The following is a 9,756-nucleotide window of genomic DNA, read 5'->3' as shown; positions in this document are numbered from 1 at the left end:
TGATTTTACCAGAAAAAAAAGTTCGGGCAAAATCTTGCAACTTCATTCTCTACCCAACTCTCCAAAAATCGTTCTTATTTACAGGATTATGGAGTACGGTAACATTTTTTCTGTAACTTACTGCTAGTTCGTGCAAAAACCTGTATGTTCATGGAGTCCTGGATCAGAGAAAATATGAGGCCAGGAGAGCAGAAGTGGCTTAACCCAAAAATAAATTGATTGTACTTATCTACTTTCAAAGGTCTCAAATGTGATAAATTTTAAAATAAAAAATTCTTATTCCTTAATTTTAATGCAAAAAACTACATAAATCTCTATCGTGTTAAGGAACAAGCGACTTTTATTTTGAAATTTGTCACGTTTGAGACCATTTTAAGTAGGTAAGTACCAACCATGTTACGAATATTTGCGTTCGCATTCGTTACACATTCGCATTCGCATCAAATGATACGAATGTTTTGCGAATGCGAATGTGTCCACTATAATGTTGAAATGGCTCGAATTCTGTCTAACCACGGTGCGGAAAATAACCTGCTTATAACTTTAGGCGCTAAACGGTTAAGTTGTATATCAAGCCACATTGATGGGCCTTCAACAAGCACTGCTGAAAGTCTTATAAGCAACCTTGAAACAAATTTAGATTCCACACGGCAGCGTTCCAAGTCAGCAATTGTTCAGTGCTGCCGTCCTTATATACGAGCCTCTAAGAAATCGTGTCATGGGACAAAAGGCAGCAAAATTACTTTTTTGAAAAATAATATGCCCCTTTTGAACTTTGACTACTAGATTAAAACACCGCTTTAATAATTTATAAAATTAAAAAAAATAAAATAAAAACAAAAACGACGACTTAAGTTGATTATAGCTTTATAATACATTCGAAACATCAATAGTAAGTAGTAAACAAATTTTTTTGGGTTACGCCACTTCTGCTCTCATCGCCTCATATGTACGAGTACTGATATTTGAAAAATATGCAAAAATTAAAAAAATCTCTCATATGCTTATTTTTAATTACTTTTAAGTCAAATTTACCGTTACATGTATTTCTAACATTTCTTTTTTATTATTTTATATTATTTTTATTACTACATATGTATACCAATAGTTCATGTCATCGATTTTCACACAAAGGAAATAAAACTGAATTTAATCGCCGAGATAAAGTTTTGCATGCAAGCAATAAATAGCGTTGCACTTGCGCAAGAGGCAACAGCAAATAACTTAAACGAAAAATCCCAGGTAGCCAAGCTTTGTGCCACAGAAACTCACAATTGTTGACTGACCTAGTTCAATCCCACATAAATGCGTAATACCAAGAGCTTAGCATGCAAGAAATAATAAAAAATTGAAAAGTACCGATCAAGAAATAAAAAAAATTGTCAGATTGAAAAGAAATAAATAGAAATGCGTGCATCATTGCATACGCAATGTACCCCCTTGTTAATTACTCGCGACTCATTTAAAAGTATTTAAAATAAAACGTTAAATAAAACTTGTAATCGACTGCAAATTCTTTTTAATTCATCTTGACAGCGTCGCTATACGGGAGTTATCTGAGCTATTTCTCTGTCTGGATTCCTGTTCCCTTTCTCAACTTGGCTTAAGGAGAGTGATAAGCTGTCTAAATACGATTTAGTTGCATAAAGCATGTGTGAACTCTTCTAGTAGTTATTCCTGAGCAGACCATTTTCTGGTCTCACCTCTTTCTTGACGGTGTGGGGCCCATAGCAAGGGAAGCTTCCGGTTGCTTCTTCTCTCGCCAGTTTATCCACTCTAGTTGAAGGTGGCATGTAAAAAAGGCCTTTTTCAGATGCTTTTTAATTGTTGATGCTTCCGCCATGGCAGGAGTATGATGTATGTATATTGGAACGAATTTCCGTCATCACTTGTAAATTTTGCCTTATTCAGTGTATTTTTCCGTTCTCGAAAAAAATTCGTTCCATAATACATCAGCTTGTCCAACATTGGCATCGATTATCTAATTGTTGTTTGGGAATTGGTGGCAGCTTTCACCCATCATTTATTTTGACTATAGGGTAATGGTATCGCTTGGTGGCGGGATGGTGGCATACACCTGCAACTTCAGAAAACCCCAATATTCGGGCCAAAAGCAATCGACTGCGAACATCGTCCTTCGCCAATCCGCATTTAATGTCCATATGAATATATATTCTAGACTGTTCCTACTCTTTTCCAGGCTACTTTACAGTACCTGAACTGGACTGTCGTTGTACAGATTTGCAGTTGAAATTCCGGAAAGCTTTGCCCGCAAGTTAAGCTTTGATCGTCAGCAGCCTAAATGTACGAACCCGCAAGACTTTTTCAGCAACTGTTGAAAGTCAGTATTTAATAAAATTTATTCTAAAAAATATTGAACCCTTACAGTATAACCCTCAAATATATTGAACACATATATTGGAAGGGGCGGGGTGAATGGGGCTACTGAGAGAGCTATTGTTAAAATGTGATTTATAGCATCCAAGTTCCTTGATTGACAGCATAAACGATTTCCTTATTACAATAAGCATGTCCGCACGATATTGTGATATAGGCGTTCTCTCTTTCTGCTCCTGCATTGGTTTATACCTAGAAAATCCCGACTAGGATAACCAGTGTAAGAGCGCTTTGAATTTTCCTAAATGAAATTTGCTTGAAATTGTTACGTAAATCCCCGGTGCTAAATATTCGCACTCCTAGGTACAAGACAGTATATGTATATATTACAGTATATAGATGTATGGTTCCATAGAGAACCCTATCTCGGAACGATCGCGCTCAGGAACTAAAAAGGAATAGCTTATAATCGCTTTCGGCTGAACAAAGGGAGCATACTTTACTCCGGCTGGGTGAGTACATGTGGGAATATATATATATATAGATTGGCGCTTACACAAATGTTAGTGTTTGGCCGAGCTTCTCCTCCGATTTGTGCTGTGTGCCTTGATGTTGTCCCACAAAGCGGAGGGACCTACAGTTTTACGCCGACTCCGAACGGCGATTGTATTTTTATGATAAGCTGTTTTTCATGGCAGAAATACACTCGGAGGTTTGCCATTGCCTGCCGAGGGACGACCGCTGTTAAGAAAAAACCTTGGGAATATACATATATATAATATCGCTGGTATTACAGCACCGCTAGAAATGGCACGTGCCACTGATTTCATGTCGAAATTGTACAAACTCATCCGTACTCGATCCGCCCTCATCGAGGAAGGTGAAGTAGTTAATTGCTAATGGCGCTGATCGCATTTAAGTTTGTGAAGTCAGTTGAGTGGAATTCAAGTGGATGTATGTATCTGCGTACAAACATATATAGAGACATAGAGATTTATCAATATTGCTGGTTTGCTGCAAGAACGTCACAAATCCAAGAGTAATATAATACAATTTTTTCGAGTCGCGGTCGAGTGGTTAGAGGTGCACACTATCAATCGTTAGGTTCAGGGTTTGTTCCAAGCGACATATAGAAACGTTTTTTTCTCTGCTCTTTTACTCTGACGATTACTCAATGGAGACGTCCGCCAATGGCTTTGATGACCTTTGTTTCCAAGTAAATAGCTATCTCTCCTCTCCGATTTGTCTCGCCTTTTCACTGCATGGAGCCTTACTTCACCCATGCAGGGCTGAGACCTTTTTCACAGCTGGACGACGTAGATCAAGTTGCATTTACATAGCCGCAGAAAAGTCACTCACCCGCGGGAATTCGTAATTATATAAGAATAATAGTTTTTGATAACATACAAGGCTATTTAGCGGCCGGTTCTAGTGACGCATTGTATGAGTGGTCTGCGGGTAAAAGTAAAACCCTTCTGACTTGTCAGAGCTCCGCGATCCGGATGGCAACGGGATGCCTTCTGATGTCGCCTAAGCTACGCCTGTATGAGTAATAGGCAAGCAATCAAAGCTGGCTTGCTACCGCCGGCATCATCCAAAAAGATAATTTTTGGTAGCAGAACTGCCTCGTGGGCACGGCAGAAAACATTCCTGAGAACTCACGGACGAGTGCTTTAACAGCTGAGGGACAGGGCTGCCTTTGGCCCGACCTCGTCGAATTTGCCCGTTTATTGGGCCTGTCGTTAGTTGAGCTTCAAGACAACGATTGCCGGATTTAGGCACCCCTTAGTAATGTCACCACATGCCGAAAGGAAAGTATGAATTACGTCAAACCCACCTTACACGATACGAGATTTTGCAGAAGCATTGAGAATCAAGGAAATAAGAAGGAAACATTTCCACCTAAAGTAACTAGTATTATGCTGCTGAAAAGTGAAAAAAGCGAACCTTTTTTGAAAAGGCTGATGAGAATTTAATTCCTTGCAGCAATATGGAATACACTCATTTGCCGCCAATTAGAACATCACGAAATGAAGGTTACGCTAAAGCTGTCATCCGGAAACGCGTGGAACTTGTCTATGGTAAGGGAGTAGTGTCGCATCACGACAGCGCGTAACTGCAGATAAATATTGGACGACTGGTAAAAAAATTTGACTTTTTTAGTTATGACGTTCCACCAGCAAACGAGCAACATGCACTTGTGCAGACATGTAGTGACGGCTATAAAGCGCTAAGGCGGTCGCCTAATCATATGTTGGCCTTGCAAAGAAAAGCAGACGAAAAAAATAAAACCTTGCTTCTGTGTGGATGATTATTATTATTTTTTTTTTAGTTTCTTTTTATTTTAACAATTTATCACATTTTCCAATCTCATTTGCCCGTCAATAGGTAGTCAATTGGAAATGTTACGCGCGTTGCTGCCGCTTAAGCCAACTCCACACAAGCGTATGCAAATGCGCATGCGCCATGGCTGGCGATCGTCAATGAGCCAACCGCACAATAAGCCAGCAGACTAGCCAGCTAGGCGGCGGCTGCGTGGTCTTGAGTTTGCCGGCATTGCATTACTTTTTTTTGATTATTTCGCTTTGCGCGCATTTGTTTAGCGCTGTAAAAGCAAAGTATTTGCTGCTAAGCGATGATGTATTTACTATTTCGATTGATAAGGCTGACACCGATTTCAAAGTTGTACATAAGTACTTACATATACATATCAGTGTTCGGTGGTAGTGCTGCTGCTGATCATTGTGGGTCAATCGTACTCTTATGTGTTTTTTTTTTTCAGTTCTTTTTTTTTGCAAATTTGTTGTTAACTTTGGCTGCGCATAATACTTTCAGATTTCTAGCAAATAATTTTATGATTTCTTCAATCACTTTGACTTTTGCATATTTTTCGCCATCATTAGCATTCATTAGCATCTGCTTGAAATAAGTTTGAAGCGAAAAATGTCAAAATTAGTACGTATACTTGACTTTATTTGCCAAGTCGCAACGCTGAATTGCTATGCGCTCAAAGTCACCGCCGCGTGGCATTGTGATTTAAAGATGCACCGCGCCGATGCGCACGCTTATGCGTTTTGAATTTGATGGTACGAGTATATCAAGTATTTAACCCGAATAGTATGTTATCATTACCAGAACTTCTGGCGCGACAGTGCTTTCGACAAATAAACGCGCCTCATTTATCAATAATTTACGCGCGCACATTCATGACTAAGGAGATCGCAGCGCGCTGCGTTAGTTGCTATGATCCTACAGCGGCGCATAATATTTCATACTCTGTTGCTGGCGGTAAATTAGCTGCGCGTACCTACGTACATAAATATGTACACCGCGCCACTTGATACCTGCGGCGTTCATTGCAGCGCGGATGTCCTATTGCCGTTGCTATTTAAATCTAACCATTAACGCCATTGGTGTTCCTTGTGCGGTGCTGAGCTATTGCAAATACTAATTTTTAAATACTCGCACTTATTTTATAGTTTACGTTGGCGCGCATGCTTTGGGCTTAAGTCGCTGACTTAGTTTGTTTCAACGTTTCATTGGGCATAACTCTCTGTAGTGCCCATTTGTTATTAACTTTGCTATTGTTGTAAACGCTTTTGCTTTTATTTTTCGGTGTATATTTTAAACATGTTTTTTTTTTGTTTTACTTTTATCTCTCACCTCTTTCTTTATATTATCCTCTAATTCGCGCCTGGCATTGTAGATTTGCGCTTTACAGCCGCACTGAAGCGTCATCGTCGTGGCGTTGCTAGTTTGGTCTCCAAGTCTCAGGTTTTTTCGCCTTCTTCTTTTACTTGTATGTAGTTTTATTGTTTTTTTTTTTTGCAAATCTTTTTATTTTACTTTTCGGGGGTAGTAGGTAGCATTTATGTACTTATGTATTTAAGTATTTGTTGTACATGCATATTGTAAATCACTAAAACAAGTTTGCTGGCCCTAGCATTGTTGCGTGACGCGTCGCCAAATGTTATGCGCTGTTGCGATAGCCGGCCGTTGCGGGGGGCAGGTGATTTGTGTTGTGCCGCGTTAAAACCTTTAGTGTGTAAGCATAATTTTGGTATAAATTGGTCAGTCGGTTTGTGGAACAGCATCAGTTCCAACGGTCTCTTCGTACAGCTAAGTAGTCTCATCCTTAGAAACCACACATAGATCATCAGAGCAAAATGGTGGGTGAACGGAAAAGTTAAAAAGCAACGACTTTTTGGTATTAGTGTTCCAGAAACTTAGAGGTTTTCAAGTGTGCTGGGCAAAGTGAACCAATTTTTGAAATGCAACTTTGAAGCAATCTGTCTAAAACAACTTTTGGAGTGAATTTGAGTTTTAAAATCGAAAAAAAAATTTTAACAATATCAATAAACGATATTCAAATGCACTGATTTTTTCGAAAAAAAATCGGTATACAGATCTTAAAAAAATACTCGGTGTATATTATGTAAAACCCAAAAAAAAAACNCACAACTTTTGGAGTGAATTTGAGTTTTAAAATCGAAAAAAAAATTTAACAATATCAATAAACGATATTCAAATGCACTGATTTTTTCGAAAAAAAAAATCGGTATACAGATCTTAAAAAAATACTCGGTGTATATTATGTAAAACCAAAAAAAAAACAAAAACAAATTGGTCTGGTGAATTTTTACCGGCGAAGTGCAGAATTAAAAAATTTCCTTAATTAGGAAAATAACAAAAAAGTATTATTGTATATTTTCTAGAATGACATTTTTTTTAAATAATTAAAATAAATATTAAAAACAAATTTAATTAGATCTTCAATTTAGATTTTTTTGCTTTTAATAAATTTTTCTGCATTGCAAAAATGCAAATAGTACTGGTTTCTTCAATACCTGCTTTGAAAAATAAAAAACATGTAGTCTTTCGATAGAGTTTTTAAACAACCAGTTTCAAGAAAGCAGTTTATTTTTTTTTAATTAAATATGAAAACTTACCGGCAGATAGTTTCGAAAAAATTTGGTTTTTCGAAAAAAAAAATTATGGATAACAAATTAAACAACTATTCAATTAACACTCAACCATTTTTTTTTTAATTTTTATAATTTTATAAAAACGTTTGTAATTTAAAATTTCTTCTATATTAACCTTTTGTTATTTTTCAAATTAAGAAATAACTGCCGTTACGCGCATCAAATAATTTCACTTTGAATAAAAGATTTGTAAACAAACATTTTTTACAAAAAAAAAAATGCCGGTATCACCAGAAAATTTAAGTAATAAATGATTTTTTCCCTTCTATCAGTTTTCGTACTAAACTCAAATCGTTTTTCACCTAAATTGCTTCCGTGCAACTTTTTTTGATTTGAATAATTTTTTCAGTATTTAAAAAAATCATTTCATTTTTTTTCTCTTTTCCAAAGAAAGAAATAACTTTTTTATGATTTTTTATATCAATAATTTGTTCAAGATTTAAAAAAATCAATCGAAAATCTATATTCTCTTCCATTTTTTCTGTTTGTAATGTCCTAAGTAAGAAATAACAGAATACCTAATCATTTCAAAGGAAATTTAAAATTTTCATACAAATATATTCTAATTAAATCAAAAATTGATATCAGCGGTTAGGTTTGAATTTTTTTCAACTTTAATTAGACTTTTTGCACATAAAAAAACTCTATCGAATATCTGTACTCACTTCTCCATATTTTGTTTTGTTTCTTTTCCTAAGTAAGAAATAAATAGTTTTACCTAAAAAATGAAAATTTCAAGCACAAATTTTCTAAATTAAGTCAAAAATTAAAATAGTTAATGTTTGAGGGCTTTTTTTCGATGCTAAATATTTTTCTAAGTTTTATAAAATTTGCTGTCCTAATGTTACGTGATTTGTTTTTCCACTTTGCTTATTCCAAGTCTTAACGGTAAATAATTCCTTTTAGGAACCTTTACTCCAAAAAGCCAACAATACTTTTTTATTTTGTTAATTTAGTTTTGCAAATTTAGAGTTTTAAATCTAAAATTAAACCAAACTTCATGATAAAATAATAATTATTTATAAGAAAACACGAAAGCCAATTAAACAATTTACTCACTTTTAATCACCTTTTCAAAATAATTTTTAACAACTTTTTTGTAATAACATCTTCTTAAATGTTTTACTGAAAAAGTTTAAGAATATATTTATTTTCGCCATTTATAAAAATGCAATAAAGATTAATTTTTTCAAAACCAACAATGTTCTAAAAGTGAACACATAATATTATGTACATACTTATATGAACATAGTTATTTTTCGTCACTCATCTCAATTGAAATCTTTCTTTCGTTGCAGAAACTCTTCATTGCCGCCACTCTTGCCTTGATCGCCGTCGCTTCGGCTGATGTCAGCCACTTGTCGAGGTCATACCTGCCACCTGCTCCAGCTCCAGCTCCACAATACTTGCCACCCTCCAGCAACTATGGTGCACCATCTTACTCCTCAGGTGGCATCGGCGGCGGTTCATACTCGTCGGGTGGATCACTTGGTGGTTCCCTTGGTGGCTCATACTCGTCCGGTGGTTCCCTCGGTGGGTCATACTCCTCAGGCGGTTCCCTAGGTAACTCATACTCGTCGGGTGGTTCGCTCGGTAGTGGATACTCGTCGGGTGGTGCCCTCGGTGGCTCATACTCTTCAGGTGGATCCCTGGGTAACTCATACTCTTCAGGCGGTTCCCTTGGTGGCTCGTACTCTTCAGGTGGTTCGCTAGGTGGCTCATACTCATCCGGAGGTGCTGGTGGTTCATACTCATCGGGTGGTGGTTCCTCGTACTCTGCCCCATCAAATGAATACTTGCCACCTGTGCAAAGCTACTCACCACCAGCTCCAGTCTACTCTGCTCCTGCACCCGCTCCAGTCTACTCGGCTCCATCATACTCCTCAGGTGGTAGTGGTATCAGTTACTCCAGCGGCGGTGATGGTGGTTCTTACTCTAGCGGTGGCTCATACTCAAGCGGTGGCTCTTCTGGATACTCTGGTCCATCTAACACGTACTTGGCTCCAGCGGCGCCCAGCTACTCAGTGGGAGGTCCTTCATACTCGTCGGGTGGTTCCTCTTACTCATCGGGTGGTTCATCGTACTCTGGCGGCGATGTTGGTACCCAGTATGCTTCGAACGGTGGATACATCTACAGAAAGAAGTAAATCGATTGGAACTGTGATTAGTTAAACTGTGTTTGTGCTGTTTATGAGGTCCTTAGCAGAAACAGTGTTTACCGTTAAATTGCTGAAGGTACTTCATACTTACAAGTTAAAAACAACCATCTCATTACATGTTGTAAATAATTCTCTTGTTTTATTAAATATATTTTTGTTTAAAAAAGATTATTTTAATGTGTTGATTAATTTGAAAACTCTGTTCTGAAGTAATAATTTTAAATTGAGCACTTATTTATGAGGCAGTGATGATGTACTTCTCGGCATCAATACAG

General features: G+C 37.2%; 1 protein-coding gene across 1 annotated transcript in view; it reads left to right on the top strand.

Moving 5' to 3' along the window:
* Window positions 1-6,421: 6,421 nt before the first annotated feature.
* LOC108374952 (loricrin-like) overlaps window positions 6,422-9,756 on the top strand; it is a 17,086-nt gene continuing 13,751 nt past the window's right edge. Inside the window, exons 1-2 of the mRNA XM_017631013.1 lie at window positions 6,422-6,506; window positions 8,621-9,371. Of these exons, the coding sequence (XP_017486502.1) occupies window positions 6,504-6,506; window positions 8,621-9,371 (754 nt within the window). The 5' untranslated portion in view covers window positions 6,422-6,503. The remainder of the gene's footprint in view (window positions 6,507-8,620; window positions 9,372-9,756) is intronic.

The sequence above is a fragment of the Rhagoletis zephyria genome, unplaced genomic scaffold, assembly GCF_001687245.7.
Source record: "Rhagoletis zephyria isolate East Lansing unplaced genomic scaffold, Rhagoletis_zephyria_1.1 Rzeph_scaffold_08305, whole genome shotgun sequence".
Classification (NCBI taxonomy): domain Eukaryota; kingdom Metazoa; phylum Arthropoda; class Insecta; order Diptera; family Tephritidae; genus Rhagoletis; species Rhagoletis zephyria.
Note: the sequence above shows the minus strand (reverse complement) of the source record. Positions and strands in the feature narration are given on the sequence as shown.